We start from the raw sequence: 17,859 nt of genomic DNA, 5'->3' as shown, positions 1-17,859 counted from the left end.
CTACACCTCCCCAGGTCGCCTGGGGCCTTAAAATGTTTTAAAATGTCTGAGGATTCCCTAACAAAAATGGTGTGTGCTCAAATCAACAAAACGTACACACAAAAACAATTGGATGTATTAAAGTGTGCACCAGCATTAATCTACCGTCATCAATCAACGTTGAGTTAATCACACATGTTGGAGAAACTTGCTGCTTTCTATCCATGCCACCATTTAAATTTTTGTAAGGGGCGCTGGAAGCCGGCAGACCCGTCAGCGATCCTGTTCTGTCTCCCTTTAATGTTTGTCTGATCTTGAATGGGATTGTGCTGAAAATTGTAATTTTCCTGAAGGAACTCTCCTGACGGAATAAATAAAGTACTATCTAATCTAATCTAATCTAAATACAGAAGTCCTATTTAAATGAGCCATGTGCCTGACATCTCCTCCACGCTGTCACAAAACACAAACATAGTGAGCAATATTAGGAATTTGAGTTTCATTTTATTTGGAACATGCATACGATACAATGTAAGGCATCACATATCAGTGTTCCATTCAAGAACTCCTTCATTCCGCACTCCATCCAGCTGAGTAATCACTCGCCATACAGCAACAGATGATTTCTATTACCTGACACCTGACATGTTAGCTACTTCTCTTTGTTTTTAATGTCTATTTTCTACTTTCTGCTGGATTTACTCTATTTTACGCTGCAGCTGTCACATATACTGTAATATTGTACACGGTAATTGTTATATATTGTATATATCAATCAATCAATGTTTACTTATGTAGCCCTAAATCACTAGTGTCTCAAAGGGCTGCACAAACCACCACGACATCCTCGGTAGGCCCACATAAGGGCAAGGAAAACTCACACCCAGTGGGACATTGGTGACAATAATGACCCAGTGGGACGTCGGTGACAATAATGACTATGAGAACCTTGGAGAGGAGGAAAGCAATGGATGTCGAGCGGGTCTAACATGATACTGTGAAAGTTCAATCCACAATGGATCCAACACAGTCGCGAGAGTCCAGTCCAAAGCGGATCCAACACAGCAGCGAGAGTCCCGTTCACAGCGGAGCCAGCAGGAAACCATCCCAAGCGGAGGCGGATCGGCATCGCAGAGATGTCCCCAGCCGATACACAGCAAGCAGTACATGGCCACCGGATCGGACCGGACCCCCTCCACAAGGGAGAGTGGGACATAGAAGAAAAAGGAAAGAAACGGCAGATCAACTGGTCTAAAAAGGGACTATATTTAAAGGCTAGAGTATACAAATGAGTTTTAAGGTGAGACTTAAATGCTTCTACTGAGGTATATGCTATAGACATGATATGATATATCAGTATATATGACATAATGTACATATACTATGTAAATATTACGTATAAAAGTTATATTTTATATCGCTATATTTAGTCTATTTATACCTGCATTGTCCTTTCCATCCTCACACTTTCCATCATTGTAACTGAGCTACTGTGTGGAACAATTTCCTTTGTGGATTATTAAAGTTTGTCTAAGTCTAATTTCCAGTTGTTTCATTACAGCACGTCCGAAAAGGAGTAGGAAGAAGCAGAGGCACCCCTTTTTATACCATAGCAATCTTATCCCATTTCCTTTCCTCTGTAACTGTCAAGACTAGGACTATGGTGTGATTTGTTATCCCGAGGTGCAAAGCATGAATGTAATGACATATTTTAATGTTAACACTCAAAAGTACTACAAAACCAAAGGGTATAAACAAAAACTCGCACAAAGGCAGAACTATGGACATAAAACAAAACTTGCAAACTATGGCATGAATAAAGAAAACTTACTTGGAACAAGAAAAAAACATGAAATAGAGCAGCGTGTATAGAGGGTGATGTCGCCAGGCTGACTGCCTGGCAACTGCAGGCTTAAATGGTGATGTAGTGATTGACAACGGGTGCATGAGTCCAAAATGAATCAGGTGCGTGACATGAGGACAGGTGAACACTACTGGTTTGTCAGGGGAAAAAACAGGAACTGACAAAATCCAAAAACCAAACAGAACATAGCCAAACTAAACATGATCACCAGAACATGACAGTAACAGAACAGTGAATACATACATAATAAATAATATACCAAAGTAAGTAAACAGATATTAAATACATAAATAATCATTATCTAAAAAAAAAAAAGATGTTCATCATGATTATTGTTCTGTGTGCCGGATCACATTGGTGCTTTGTTTGCTTTCTTTGGTTAATCCATCCATCCATCCATTTCCTACCGCATATTCCCTTCAGGGTCGTGGGCCGGGCGCTGGAGCCTATCTCAGCTACAATTGGGCGGAAGGCGGTGTACACCCTGGACAAATCGCCACCTCATCGCAGGGCCAACTCAGATAGACAGACAACATTCACACATTATGGCCCAATTAGTGTTGCCAATCAACCTATCACCAGGTGCATGTTTTTGGAGGTGGGAGGAAGCCGGAATACCCGGATGGAACCCACGCAGTCATGGGGAGGACATGCAAAATCCACACAGAAAGATCCCGAGCCTGGGATTGAACTCAGGACTGCTCAGGACCTTGTTTTTGTTTCACTATTTTTAGTTTGTTCTGTGTCGTGTTTGTGTCTCCTTAGAAGATTAAAATAAAATTAAAAAATCGGTCTCAGCCTAGGCCCTGGAGTGGGGGTGCAGATTGAGGCCAAGGGAAAAAAAAAAAAAAACAACAACTCATAGTACACAGTACACATCCCTCTTCCATGTGTGTAAGAGGGAAACATCAAACATCAAAGAACACAGAGGACATTAAAGACATGAAAGCAGCAGATACAAGCAGACACTTCTACATACAGCTATGAATAAAAAGTAAAAGAAACATATCCACTGTGGTGGCCTCTGTGGTGTTCCACGCCATTGTCCGCTGGGGTGGAGGGAGGATGGCCAGAGACAGGAGCAGACCCAACAAAGCAACCAAGAGAGCCGACTCGACTCTCGGCCAGTGTCCAGTCCGCATGGATGAGTGAGGATACGTCCAAGGTGACTGAGGTGTCCGACACCTGCTCACCCAGTCGAGACACCGCAAAGCCTCTCCGTCCCAGCGCTCAGTGCCAGCTCCGCAGTCCTGTCCCCTCATCCGCATCTCCTCCAGTCCCTCCAAACAGACTCCGGTGTGGCAGACACCCAGCAGCTGGTCTCCATGTCCAAAAGGCTCCCGGGAGGCAGATCCAGAAGTCCACAAAAAAAGCACCACAGAGGTCACGAAAGTGCCACCCCTTGTCACACAGTCCCAAAGGGTCCCGGACCAAAATGCAAAAGAATATAATAAGACATGAAAACAAGAGGGAAACACAAAAGGATGACACAAGAGCACAGAGCTCCTGCCTACAGCAGCCACTACAGCAGCGTCATCTTGGAAAAATAAATAAATTAAAAATATATATATATTTTTTTATTACATTTATATTCATAAATGTAAGTTTCTTAATACCCGTCCTATCTTTTGTGCCTTTAAAAAAGATCTGGAACTTTACATTAAAACGCTCTCTACCTCTAACAACAAAAAAGCTGTGAAAACGATGATGCTGTGTTCCAAATTTAAGTTGTTTGATGAATCTGAATAAGCCTACGGCTTTGCATTTTGTTTATTATATATATATACAACGTCCGCATTACTGAAGACGCCGCACCGAGATCGACAGGCGGATCGGTGCGGCGTCTTCAGTAATGCGGACGTTGTACCGATCCGTTGTGGTGAAGAAGGAGCTGAGCCGGAAGGCAAAGCTCTCAATTTACCGGTCGATCTACGTTCCCATCCTCACCTATGGTCATGAGCTTTGGGTCATGACCGAAAGGATAAGATCACGGGTACAAGCGGCCCAAATGAGTTTCCTCCGCCGTGTGGCGGGTCTCTCCTTTAGAGATAGGGTGAGAAGCTCTGCCATCCGGGAGGAACTCAAAGTAAAGCCGCTGCTCCTTCACATGGAGAGGAGCCAGATGAGGTGGTTCGGGCATCTGGTCAGGATGCCACCCGAACGCCTCCCTAGGGAGGTGTTTAGGGCACGTCCAACCGGTAGGAGGCCACGGGGAAGACCCAGGACACGTTGGGAAGACTATGTCTCCCGGCTGGCCTGGGAACGCCTCGGGATCCCCCGGGAAGAGCTAGACGAAGTGGCTGGGGAAAGGGAAGTCTGGGTTTCCCTGCTTAGGTTGTTGCCCCCGCCACCCGACCTCGGATAAGCGGAAGAAGATGGATGGATGGCGCTGTTTTGTACTGTTTTCATAATGTTTTATCATGTTTTATATTGTTTGACTTACTGTTTGTAATTGTTGAAATTTATAAATAAACCTTTTAAAAAAATAAAAATAAAAATGTATTTTTCAAAGCGAAGGAAATGACGTTTTGCGAGCGCATGCGCAGAACTGACCTGATTTCGGGTAGTGACGGAGGCGAAAGGCGAGCAAGATGGCGGACTGAGCAGCCGCGCGCTTCCCCTTGTCAAATCACCATAAAACTGTTGTATAGATTCACAGCGAGTATGCTAACAGATACCTTATATATTCGCGTTTTCCCCAAGCTAACGACAAAAAGTTGAGTTTGGAGCGATAAGAGTGTTTTCTGAAGTGAAGATTGAAGACGTGATAGAAGATGGACGACTACTGCTATGCTAAGATGGCGACGTCATGTCAAAGAGAACATTCCAGCAAATCACCGACGGAGATAAAGACGGAAGATGAAGGTGAGTGATTTGACGTTTTGTCATTTGAAAGCTATTCGAATTTCAAGCCCTTAAAATCGAAATCAGCCGACCTTGTTGAAGAATGTAAAGAAAGAGCCGCCATGATTGTTAGCTTGAAGAAGGCAGTGGAGTTCACATCAGAGGAGATGAAAGAATGCAAGAGTCAAATGAAGAAAGTGGAAGAGCTTGTGTAAAGAAAATAAAGATGTGAAAGAGATATTTATAGTGTAACGACCTGCTGATGTTGATTTTGTGTTCTTGAGTGAGTGACATTCAGAATTCCTATTATTGTGAACATAGCACGCGAAGAAGGAGGAAGGTTGTTGTTGCGGAAATGAAAAAGCAGGATAGACGTGCACGTGAAAGGAACAAGATAAGTTGAGCTGTGTTAGACAGGTTGCTCAATAAAAGTGTCAGACTTTGCGTGCACTTCTTCTGGACCAGGGGTAGGGAACCTATGGCTCTAGAGCCAGATGTGGCTCTTTTGATGACTGCACCTGGCTCTCAGATACATTTTAGCTGACATTGCTTAACACGATAAGTAATAAATAAATCCGTTGATAATCACAGTATCAAAAATAACGTTCAAAATATACAACATCCTCATGCATTTTCCCTTCATCCATCCGGTTTCTACCGCACCTGTTCAAAAAGTCGCATTAATGGTAAGAAGTATTATATTTATTTTTGGCTAGCCTCAGAATAACAATGTTATTAAAAAGAATAAGAGACTTATTATACTCTAAAAATGTTGGTCTTTCTTAAAAATGCACGCATATAGTGGTATTCAGTGTTAAAAAAAAAAAAAAAAAAGTTGATTGGCTCTCACGGTGGCAGAGGGGTTAGTGCGTCTGCCTCACAATACGGAAGGTCCTGCAGTCCTGGGTTCAATCCCAGGCTCTGGATCTTTCTGTGTGGAGTTTGCATGTTCTCCCCGTGAATGCGTGGGTTCCCTCCGGGTACTCCGGCTTCCTCCCACTTCCAAAGACATGCACCTGGGGATAGGCCCCTCCCACCTCCAAAGACATGCACCTGGGGATAGGTTGATTGGCAACACTAAATGGTCCCTAGTGTGTGAATGTGAGTGTGAATGTTGTCTGTCTATCTGTGTTGGCCCTGTGATGAGGTGGCGACTTGTCCAAGGTGTACCCCGCCTTCCGCCCGATTGTAGCTGAGATAGGCGCCAGCGCCCCCCGCAATCCCGAAAGGGAATAAGCGGTAGAAAATGGATGGATGGATGGGCTCTCACGGAAATACTTTTTAAAATATTTGGCTTGTATGGCCAAAAAGGTTCCCGACCCCTGTTCTGGACGCTACAATATGAATGAGCATATCCGTTCGGCCACCGCGTTCAATGGAGAAGTCTGATCTACAAAATTTGCAGGCAGCATACACCTTCCCCTTCCAGCTGTCCTGGATGAACTGAAATTATTTTTTTTCCAATCATTTTGGAACTTGCAAGCGTACTTCTTCTTCTTACTCATCATCGCTAAGGCTGCAGCTAACAATTATTTTTCTATCGATTAATCCTAGTGTGTGAATGTGAGTGTGAATGTTGTCTGTCTGTGTTGGCCCTGCGATGAGATGGCGACTTGTCCAGGGTGTACACCGCCTTCCGCCCGATTGTAGCTGAGATAGGCACCAGCGACCCCAAAAGGGAATAAGCGGTAGAAAATGCAGGGTTTCCCACGCATTCATTTATTTGTGACGGTCCGCCACGAAAAAAGTACGGCCGCCACAAATTAAAAAAAATTAATTAAAAAAAAAAAAAAAATATATATATATATATATATATATCTTTTTTTCCGGCTTTTGATTGCTTGACCGTTCATAAAAGCTATGGGACTCTGTCTGTGAATGGAGCTTGTAGTTACATATTATATAAATATGTACATAAAGTGTTGTAATTATTCATTACAGCGATCGATAAAGTTCTACGTCTGTCTGTGTGTTTCTGTTCTTTGTCTTTGGCCTTCAAACTGGATACGAGAGATCTCGGGCCGTATTTATCAAGCTTCTTAGAATTACTCCTAAGAAGTCTGCTAAGAGTTGAGTTATGAGTAAAGAAATTCTTCGCTGAAAGCTGCATTTAAAAGTTAGTTATCAAGCGTCTTACTCACACTTTCAGCGAAGTGTAGGACTGAATCTTAAGTGTCACACTCAGAGCACAATTACGACATTATTATGTGCCGTAAACAGAATTTTAGGTGACGTCTTTTCTGTGTCCATAGAAATGACCAATCACGGAAGGGAATCCCTTGTCTAAGAATAAGGAAATATCTTAGAAATCTTTAAAGGGGAACATTATCAGCAGACCTATGTAAGCGTCAATATATACCTTGATGGTGCAGAAAAAAGACCATCTATTTTTTTTACCGATTTCCGAACTCTAAATGGGTGAATTTTGGCAAATTAAACGCCTTTCTGTTTATCACGCTGGAGGCGATGACGTCAGAATGTGACGTCGCCGAGGTAACACACCCACCATTTTCATTTTCAACACATTACAAACACCGGGTCTCAGCTCTGTTATTTTCCGTTTTTTTGACTATTTTTTGGAACCTTGGAGACATCATGCCTCGTCGGTGTGTTGTCGGAGGGTGTAACAACACTAACAGGGAGGGATTCAAGTTGCACCACTGGCCCGAAGATGCAAAAAGGTCTGCCGCCAGACCCCCATTGAATGTGCCAGAGTGTCTCCACATTTGACCGGCGATTCTAAGGCAGACATGGCACAGAGATGTATGGATAACCTGCAGATGCATTTGCAACGATAGTCAACGAAATCACAAAGGTGAGTTTTGTTGATGTTGACTGCCAGCTAATCGATGCTAACATGCTACGCTAATCGATGCTAACATGCTATTTACCGGCAGTGCTAAAGCAGACATGGCACAGAGATGTATGGATAACCTGTAGATGCATATGCAACTATATTACGTTTCCTTCCACCCACATTTAATGTGAAACAAACACTTACCAATCGACGGATTTAAGTTGCTCCAGAGTTGCTGCCAAAGTCCTGATTGTTTGGTTCGCACATTTTACCGGCGATGCTAACGCAGCTATTCGGCCATGCTATGGCTATGAATAGCGTCAGTAGCTATTCGCTCAATAGCTTCAGTTTCTTCTTCAATATTTTCATACTCCAACCATCTGTTTCAATACATGCGTAATCTGTTGAATCGCTTAAGTCGCTGAAATCCGAGTTTGAATCCGAGCTAATGTCGCTATATCTTGCTGTGGTATTCCCATTGTTTGTTTACATTGGCAGCACTGTGTGACGTCACAGGGAAATGGCCAGTGTCTTCGCAGAGAGCCGAAAATAAGGCACTTTAAAGCTTTATTTAGGGATATTCCGAGACCTGTAAAATTTTGAAAAAAACTTCAAAAAACACAACAAGCCACTGGGAACTGATTTTTATTGTTTTTAACCCTTTTGAAATTGTGATAATGTTCCCCTTTAAGTGGACAATGGGAGTGTATATTTTCACAATAAGCTACTAAATAATACAAAACAAACAAACAATATTGGCAATGAATCAAAAATAACTGTTTCCTTTTCTTTCTGATTCATTAATTAGGCAACTAATTTGAAAATGGTGTGGGTGGCTCTATGTATACTAGCCAAATGCAGCCACATGCAGAAATCAACATAGAATCGAAAAGAAAACCAAACTGGCGAGAGGAGGAGACCCTGTTGCTAGTAGAGATAGTCAAGGATGATGAGATGTCGCCCCTTATTAAATCTGTGACAAAAATAATACCCGCTCTGTCTAAACGATACCGTTTGATCAGCTGCTCGTCATCAAACAAAGCCAGGACATCCTTCCGCTCCCTGAACGTTCGCGCACGTCTCTCTCACCTCGGTGCCATCCCCCACTGGCAATTCCTAACCACTTATTACACCTCTGAAGGTCTCTTAAATATCGTGGGGAGTAGGAGTTATTCTTGAACTTAAGAAAGTGGATAAATAGCTTTTATTCTTAAAGGGGAACATTATCACAATTTCAAAAGGGTTAAAAACAATAAAAAATCAGTTCCCAGTGGCTTGTTGTATTTTTGGAAATTTTTTTCAAAATTTTACCAGTCCCCGAATATCCCTAAAAAAAGTTTTAAAGTGCTTGATTTTCGCTATTTGTGATGCGACTATCCATTTCCCTGTGACGTCACACAGTGCTGCCAATGTAAACAAACAATGGGAATACCACAGCAAGATATAGCGACATTAGCTCGGATTCAGACTCGGATTTCAGCGGCTTAAGCGATTCAACAGATTACGCATGTATTGAAACAGATGGTTGGAGTATGAAAGTATTGAAGAAGAAACTGAAGCTTTTGAGTGAAAAGCTATTGACGCTATTCATAGCCATAGCATGGCCGAATAGCTGCGTTAGCATCGCCGGTAAAATGTGCGGACCAAACGATCAAGTTTTTCGCATCTCTTGACACTGGAGCAACTTAAATCCGTCGATTGGTAAGTGTTTTTTTCGCATTAAATGTGGGTGGAAGGAAACGTAATATAGTTGCAAATGCATCTACAGGTTATCCATACATCTCTGTGCCATGTCTGCTTTAGCACCGCCGGTAAATAGCATGTTAGCGTCGATTAGTGAAGCATGTTAGCATCGATTAGCTGGCAGTCAACATCAACAAAACTCGCCTTTGTGAATTCGTTGACTTTATAGTTGCAAATGCATCTGCAGGTTATCCATACATCTCTGTGCCATGTCTGCTTTAGCACCGCCGGTAAATAACATGTTAGTGTCGATTAGCGTAGCATGTTAGCATCGATTAGCTGGGAGTCACGCCACAACCAAATATGTCTAATTAGCGCATGAGTAGACAACAAAACTCACCTTTGTGATTTCGTTGACTTTATCGTTGCAAATGCATCTGCAGGTTATCCATACATCTCTGTGCCATGTCTGCTTTAGCACCGCCGGTAAATAGCATGTTAGCATCGATTAGCGTTGCATGTTAGCATCGATTAGCTGGCAGTCAACATCAACAAAACTCACCTTTGTGAATTTGTTGACTTTATAGTTGCAAATGCATCTGCAGGTTATCCATACATCTCTGTGCCATGTCTGCTTTAGTACCGCCGGTAAATAACATGTTAGTGTCGATTAGCGTAGCATGTTAGCATCGATTAGCTGGCAGCCACGCCACAACCAAATATGTCTAATTAGCACATGAGTAGACAACAAAACTCACCTTTGTGATTTCGTTGACTTTATCGTTGTAAATGCATCTGCAGGTTATCCATACATCTCTGTGCCATGTCTGTCATTGCCGGTCAAATGTGGAGACACTTTGGTACATTCAATGGGGGTCTGGCGGCAGACACTTTGGCATCATCGGGCCAGTGGTGCAACTTGAATCCCTCCCTGTTAGTGTTGTTACACCCTCCGACAAGGCATGATGTCTCCAAGGTTCCAAAAAATAGTCGAAAAAACGGAAAATAACAGAGCTGAGACCCAATGTGTTTGTAATGTGTTGAAAATGAAAATGGCGGCTGTGTTACCTCGGTGATGTCACATTCTGACGTCATCGCAAAAAGAGCGATAAACAGAAAGGCGTTTAATTTGCCAAAATTCACCCATTTAGAGTTCGGAAATCGGTTAAAAAAATAGATGGTCTTTTTTCTGCACCATCAAGGTATTTTTTGACGCTTACATAGGTCTGCTGATAATGTTCCCCTTTAAGTTTGAGAGTAGGACTAAATTTCTCAAATTCTCAGGACTTAATTGTAAAATGGTACTCCAAACGCTTGCTAAATACGGCCCCTGGTATAAGGTCCGAAAGCGTTAAAAGTGCTGCCTCCAATCAAAAGACTCGGTTAGGCCAAACTTTGCCATTCTGGGGTCTGTGTCTGCGTGAAGTCCTTAACTCTGACACATTGTCATGTTCATTCACCAGGAAGCTGAGTTTGTTTGATCCACAACTCCTTCTGTCGCCAGTTCAACACACATGGCTCAACTCGGTTAACATGAGCAACTCTCGTGATGCAAGCACCTTATGTGACCAACTCTTATCCTCTAAAATGTCCACAGTAATTAGACTTCCTTCGGTTCCCTGATACTTAACACAGAACTTGCTGTCGACTTTTCCCATTTTAAACTTAGCTTATTCTTAATGCATCTAAAGGGCTTATTGGCATTTTCCAAATATAATTCCATGACATGTCTTTTTCTAAAATGTTTAAAGGCTTCCCTGTAAGGTTTATTCAGGTGTACTGGAGAGGAGGCTACGCCGGATAGCCGAACCTCGGATTCAGGAGGAACAGTGTGGTTTTCGTCTTGGTCGTGGAACTGTGGACCAGCTCTATACTCTCGGCAGGGTTCTTGAGGGTGCATGGGAGTTTGCCCAACCAGTCTACATGTGCTTTGTGGACTTGGAGAAGGCTTGCAACCCTCTCCCTCGGGAAATCCTGTGGGGAGTGCTTAGAGAGTATGGGGTATTGGACTGTCTTGATTGTGGCGGTCCGCTCCCTGTATGATCAGTGTCAGAGCTTGGTCCGCATTGCCGGCAGTAAGTCGGACACGTTTCCAGTGAGGGTTGGACTCCGCCAAGGCTGCCCTTTGTGACCGATTCTGTTCATAACTTTTATGGACAGAATTTCTAGGCGCAGTCAAGGCGTTGAGGGGATCCAGTTTGGTGGCTACAGGATTAGATCTCTGCTTCATCTGACCGGGATCTTCAGCTCTCACTGGATCGATTCGCAGCCGAGTGTGAAGCGACCGGGATGAGAATCAGCACCTCCAAGTCCGAGTCCATGGTCCTCGCCCAGAAAGGGTGGAGTGCCATCTCTGGGTTGGGGAGGAGACCCTGCCCCAAGTGGAGGAGTTCAAGTACCTAGGAGTTTTGTTCACGAGTTAGGGAAGAGTGAATGGTGAGATCGACAGGCGGATCGGTGCGGCGTCTTCAGTAATGCGGACGCTGTATCGATCAGTTGTGGTGAAGTAGCTGAGCCGGAAGGCAAAGCTCTCAATTTACCGGTCGATCTACGTTCCCATCCTCAACCTACCTAATGAAGTGGCCCCATAGCATGGCTGCCTTATTAGCATCGCCGGAAAAATTTGCGGACCAAACTATCAGGACTTTCGCATCTTGTGACACTGGAGCAACTTAAATCCGTCGATTGGTAAGTGTTTGTTTCGCATTAAATGTGGGTATCTAGTTTCAAATGTACATACAGCTAGCGTAAATAACATGTTAGCATCGATTAGCATAGCATGTTAGCATCAATTAGCTGGCAGTCATGCTGCGACCAAATATGTCTGATTAGCACATAAGTCAACAACATCAACAAAACTCACCTTTGTGATTTTGTTGACTTAATCGTTGCAAATGCATCTGCAGGTTATCCATACATCTCTGTGCCATGTCTGTCATCGCCGGTAAAATGTGGAGACACTCTGGCACATTCAATGGGGGTCTGGCGGCAGATTTCTTGCCAGTGGTGCAACTTGAATCCCTCCCTGTTAGTGTTGTTACACCCTCCGACAACACACCGATGAGGCATGATGTCTCCAAGGTTCCAAAAAATAGTCAAAAAAACGGAAAATAACAGAGCTGAGACCCGGTGTTTGTAATGTGTTGAAAATGAAAATGGCGGGTGTGTTACCTCGGTGACGGCACGTTCTGACGTCATCGCTACAAGACCGATAAACAGAAAGGCGTTTAATTTGCCAAAATTCACCCATTTAGAGTTCGGAAATCGGTTAAAAAAATACATGGTCTTTTTTCTGCAACATCAAGGTAAATATTGACCCTTACATAAGTTTGGTGATAATGTTCCCCTTCAAACAGTCTCCATGTCTAAGTGCTTGATTTCCTCCACCGGGCCAAGTGGTTAGGATAACTAAAGTATGTGTTTGTGTCCTGTAGACATCCAGCAGCTGATTGGTCATCCAGAAGAACTTCCCCCTCATTCGGCAGAAGGGAGCTCCACTTTGAAGCAGGAGACTCCACAACCACCCTGCATTAAAAAGGAAGAGGAGGAACTCTGCATCACTCAGGAGGGAGAGTGTCTTCTAGGACGAGAGGAAGCTGATTACACCAAGTTTCCACTGACTGTTGTCTCTGTGAAGACTGAAGATGATGAAGAGAAACCACAAGTAGACAACCTCTTAGCTCCACTATCAGATAGTGAGGCTGAAGACGAGGTTGAAGAACCTTTGAGCAGCGATACAGACTGTGAAGGTGATACGATTACTCACACCGACAAACACTGCGATCGCTTTAAAAAGAAGAGCGGTAAAACATGTTTGAGTTGCCCAGTTTGTGTGAAAAGCTTTACTAAAAAGAGCCATATAACAGACCACATGAGAACACACACAGGAGAAAAACCGTTTAATTGCTCAGTTTGTGGAAAAAGCTTTACTCGAAACAGCTATTTGATTCCACACATGAGAATACACACAGGAGAAAAACCATTTAAGTGTTTGATTTGTCTTAAACGTTATCCTACAAAGTGCAGTCTGACTGAACACATGAGAATACACACAGGAGAAAGTCCATTCAGTTGTTCGATTTGTGGCAAAAACTTTTTCATAAAGGGCTATTTGACTCAACACATGAGAACACACACCGGAGAGAAATCATTCATTTGCTCTGCTTGTGGAAAAGGCTTTGCTTCGAGACAAAGTTTAAATCGACACACAATGACACACACAGGAGAGAAACCCTTTAGTTGTTCCAGTTGCAGTAAAAGGTTTCATCAAAAGTGCAATTTGATTGAACACATGAAAAAACATACAGGGGAAAGAACATCTAAATGTTCAGTTTGTGGTAAAAGCTTCTTTCAAGACAGTTATTTGCGTCAACACATGAAAACACACACAGGAGATAAAACATTCAACTGTTTAATTTGTGGAAAGGGCTTTTCTTTAAAAAGCAATTTGGCCGAACACAAGAGAACACACACAGGCGAGAAACCATTCAATTGTTCAGTTTGTGGTAAAAGCTTTACCCGGAAAGGATATTTGACTCAACACGTGAGATCTCATACAGGAGAAAAACCATTTAACTGCTCAGTTTGCGGCAAACGTTTTTACATAAAAAGTGTTTGGACCCAACACATGAGAAGACACACCGGGGAAAAGCGATTTAGTTGTTCGGTGTGCTGCAAGAGGTTCCATCAAAATTCTGACGCATTAAAACACATGAGAACACACAAGGGCGAATAACAATTCAGCTGTTTAGTTTGTGATGTGTTGCTCATATGTGGGCGACATCCACAAAAATCCAAGGTCCCTTTGAAGTAAATTCACTGCTCCTTTCATAAATATCAGAGGTATTCGTGAAGGTCGGGATTATCCGGAGTAGAATCTTATCTCCTCATGACTCCCATGTCGTCTGTGTATCTGCAACCTTCTTGACTAGTAAGATAGATGATGCTTGTAGTGTTTGGTTGCTTTATCAGACATGACAGACATGAAGAGCCTAGCTGGGGAGGAATTGTAGTCTTCAATGATGCCTGACTTTGACCTTCTACATCATGGATCGGTCTGTTCCCCTAGAACATGGGTGTCAAACTCTGGCCCGCCGTGTAATTTAATTTGGCCCTTGAGGCAATTTCAATTTAGCATTAGATCTGGCCCGCCGGTGTTATAGAGCGTCGGTGCCACTGTAACACCGCATTCACCGCTAATACTCATACTTGCCAACCCTCCTAATTTTCCCGGTAGACTCCCGAAGTTCAGTGCCCCTCCCAAAAATCTCCCGGGCAACCATTCTCCCGAATTTCTACCGATTTCCACTTGGACAACTATATTGGGGGCGTGCATTTAAGGCACTGCCTTTAGCGTTCTCTGCAACCTGTCGTCACGTCCGCTTTTCCTCCATACTAACAATCAATCAATCAATCAATGTTTACTTATATAGCCCTAAATCATTAGTGTCTCAAAGGGCTGCACAAACCACCAAGACATCCTCGGTAGGCCCACATAAGGGCAAGGAAAACTCACACCCAGTGGGACGTCGGTGACAATAATGACTATGAGAACCTTGGAGAGGAGGAAAGCAATGGATGTCGAGCGGGTCTAACATGATACTGTGAAAGTTCAATCCACAATGGATACAACACAGTCGCGAGAGTCCAGTCCAAAGCGGATCCAACACAGCAGCGAGAGTCCCGTTCACAGCGGAGCCAGCAGGAAACCATCCCAAGCGGAGGCGGATCAGCAGCGCAGAGATGTCCCCAGCCGATACACAGGCGAGCAGTACATGGCCACCGGATCGGACCTGACCCCCTCCACAAGGGAGAGTGGGACATAGAAGAAAAAGAAAAGAAACGGCAGATCAACTGGTCTAAAAAGGGAGTCTATTTAAAGGCTAGAGTATACAAATGAGTTTTAAGGTGAGACTTAAATGCTTCTACTGAGGTGGCATCTCGAACTGTTACCGGAGTACTGGAGCCCGAACGGAAAACGCTCTATAGCCCGCAGACTTTTTTTGGGCTTTGGGAATCACTCATAAGCCGGAGTCCTTTGAACGCAGATTTCTTGCAGCGTGTCACATACTATTTGTGGTTCTTACACACACACATACACACGCACAAGTGAATGCAACGCATACTTGGTCAACAGCCATACAGGTCACACTAAGGGGGGCCGTATAAACAACTTTAGCACTGTCACAAATATGCGCCATACTGTGAACCCACACCAAACAAGAATGACAAACACATTTCAGGTGAACATCCGCACCGTAACACAACAGAACAAATACCTAGAATCCTTTGCAGCACTAACTCTTCCGGGAAACTCCCAGCAAACTGACCAATAATTAACGTTTTATTCATCCCTTTTCTCTTGCTACTTCAAGGCTTGAATGTTTGGTTCATTCATTATTGTTATTTTATTTTCAAATGTATTACTAGCCTGTGGAAAAAAAATTATATCTATCTCAGAAGATTGCAAATAGAAAAAAAGGCATAACATTTTTATTTAAATTTTATTTGATATGCCATTGATATTTTTTTAATTATACTTATTATTGTTTGAAACTGGATTTTGCATGTCACTAAAGTTATATAAGCCTTGCTTGTTCAATATTTAATACAAAACTTGTTTGGGTCCCTATTAAAAGGTTAATTTGTTCAACCTTGGCCCGCGGCTTTGTTCCGTTTAAAATTTTGGCCCACTCTGTATTTGAGTTTGACGCCCCTGCCCTAGAATGTAAAAATCCTGTGTTGAACCAGGCCACATCACTACAATGTGTTTCATTCCATTTGCACCTCACATGTGATCTATACATTGATCCTATTAAATATGTTTCCTTTCAGCACGTGAGGGTGCTTTTATAGCCATGTGTGTGCAGTCACTAGCTCTGATTATAGTATGAACACAGCTGTTGCTTCAAATTGCGCTTTAATGTTGGCCTGTTGTATGGGAATTGAGTATATCTGGTTTACATGCTGATCATTGTATGTTAGTTTTATGCACCACTTTGCCTATCTAAGCTTTTATATGTACCGTATTTTCTGCACTATAAGGCGCACCTAAAAACCTCAAATTTTCTCAAAAGCTGACTTCGCCTTATAATCCGATGCGCCTTATACATGGACCAATATTGAGCCACAACAGGTCTCACAACTACGATAAGCAGCCGCCAACCTTATTTCCCCCCGTAGAAGCTTCTACGCTAAGCAGCCGCCTACGACTATGACTGCGGGAGGCGTGCGGTTTCTGTGTGTTTATGTAAAGACCCCAAAATGGCTCCTAATAAGAGACACGCTTACGACGCAGAGTTTAAACTCAAGGCGATCAGTCAGACAGTAGAAGACAGGAATAGAGCAGCAGCGACACTGACTCGTTTAATGATGACTTCGACGAGACGGAGCCGGGCATGTTGGATGCCGTATCCGCCCACTGAATAAGAAGAATTTGAGGGATTCGTGGATGAGGAATAACTTAAAGGGGAACATTATCACAATTTCAAAAGGGTTAAAAACAATAAAAATCAGTTCCCAGTGCATGTTGGATTTTTTTAATTTGTTTTCAAAATTTTACCGGTCTCCGAAAATCCCTAAAATAAGCTTTAAAGTGCTTGATTTTCGCTATTTGCGATGCCACTACCCATTTCCCTGTGATGTCACACAGTGCTGCCAATGTAAACAAACAATGGGAATACCACAGCAAGATATAGTGACATTAGCTCGGATTCAGACTCGGATTTCAGCGGCTTAAGCGATTCAACAGATTACGCATGTATTGAAACAGATGGTTGGAGTATGAAAGTATTGAAGAAGAAACTGAAGCTATTGAGCAAATAGCTATTGACGCTATTCATAGCCATAGCATGGCCGGATAGCTGGGTTAGCATCGCCAGTAAAATGTGCGGACCAAACGATCAGGACTTTCGCAACTTTTGACACTGGAGCAACTTAAATCCTTCGATTGGTAAGTGTTTTTTTCGCATTAAACGTGGGTGGAAGGAAATGTAATATAGTTGCAAATGCATCTACAGGTTATCCATACATCTCTGTGCCATGTCTGCTTTAGCACCGCCGGTAAATAGCATGTTAGCATCGATTAGCGTAGCATGTTAGCATCGATTAGCTGGCAGTCAACATCAACAAAACTCACCTTTGTGATTTCTGTGACTTTATCGTTGCAAATGCATCTGCAGGTTATCCATACATCTCTGTGCCATGTCTGCTTTAGCATCGCCGGTAAATAGCATGTTAGCGTCGATTAGCTGGCAGTCAACATGAACAAAACTCACCTTTGTGATTTCGTTGACTATCGTTGCAAATGCATCTGCAGGTTATCCATACATCTCTGTGCCATGTCTGCCTTAACATCGCCGGTAAAATGTGGAGACACTCTGGCACATTCAATGGGGGTCTGGCGGCAGACACTTTGGCATCTTGGGGCCAGTGGTGCAACTTGAATCCCTCCCTGTTAGTGTTGTTACACCCTCCGACAACACACCGACGAGGCATGATGTCTCCAAGGTTCCAAAAAATAGTCGAAAAAACGGAAAATAACAGAGCTGAGACCCGGTGTTTGTAATGTGTTGAAAATGAAAATGGTGGGTGTGTTACCTCGGAGACGTCACATTCTGACGTCATCACCACATGAGCGATAAACAGAAAGGCGTTTAATTCGCCAAAATTCACCCATTAAGAGTTCGGAAAT

The 17,859-nt window shown here is 43.1% G+C and overlaps 1 protein-coding gene across 1 annotated transcript; it reads left to right on the top strand.

Moving 5' to 3' along the window:
- The first annotated feature begins 4,402 nt into the window (after positions 1–4,402).
- LOC133549570 (zinc finger protein OZF-like) lies at positions 4,403–15,824 on the top strand. Its single transcript, XM_061895119.1, has 2 exons — positions 4,403–4,708; positions 12,602–15,824. The coding sequence occupies exons 1-2, from the start codon at positions 4,618–4,620 to the stop codon at positions 13,900–13,902; spliced, it is 1,392 nt and encodes a 463-aa protein (XP_061751103.1). The 5' UTR covers positions 4,403–4,617; the 3' UTR covers positions 13,903–15,824.
- Positions 15,825–17,859: the final 2,035 nt, after the last annotated feature.

This window comes from Nerophis ophidion, linkage group LG01 (genome assembly GCF_033978795.1).
Source record: "Nerophis ophidion isolate RoL-2023_Sa linkage group LG01, RoL_Noph_v1.0, whole genome shotgun sequence".
Classification (NCBI taxonomy): domain Eukaryota; kingdom Metazoa; phylum Chordata; class Actinopteri; order Syngnathiformes; family Syngnathidae; genus Nerophis; species Nerophis ophidion.
Note: the sequence above shows the minus strand (reverse complement) of the source record. Positions and strands in the feature narration are given on the sequence as shown.

Bases quoted from the DNA above. Each gene is read 5' to 3' on its own strand.
- LOC133549570 (XM_061895119.1), top strand. From the start codon at position 4,618: ATGGACGACTACTGCTATGCTAAGATGGCGACGTCATGTCAAAGAGAA. The intron at 4,709-12,601 runs GTGAGTGATTTG...TGTGTCCTGTAG, and splicing joins GATAAAGACGGAAGATGAAG to ACATCCAGCAGCTGATTGGT.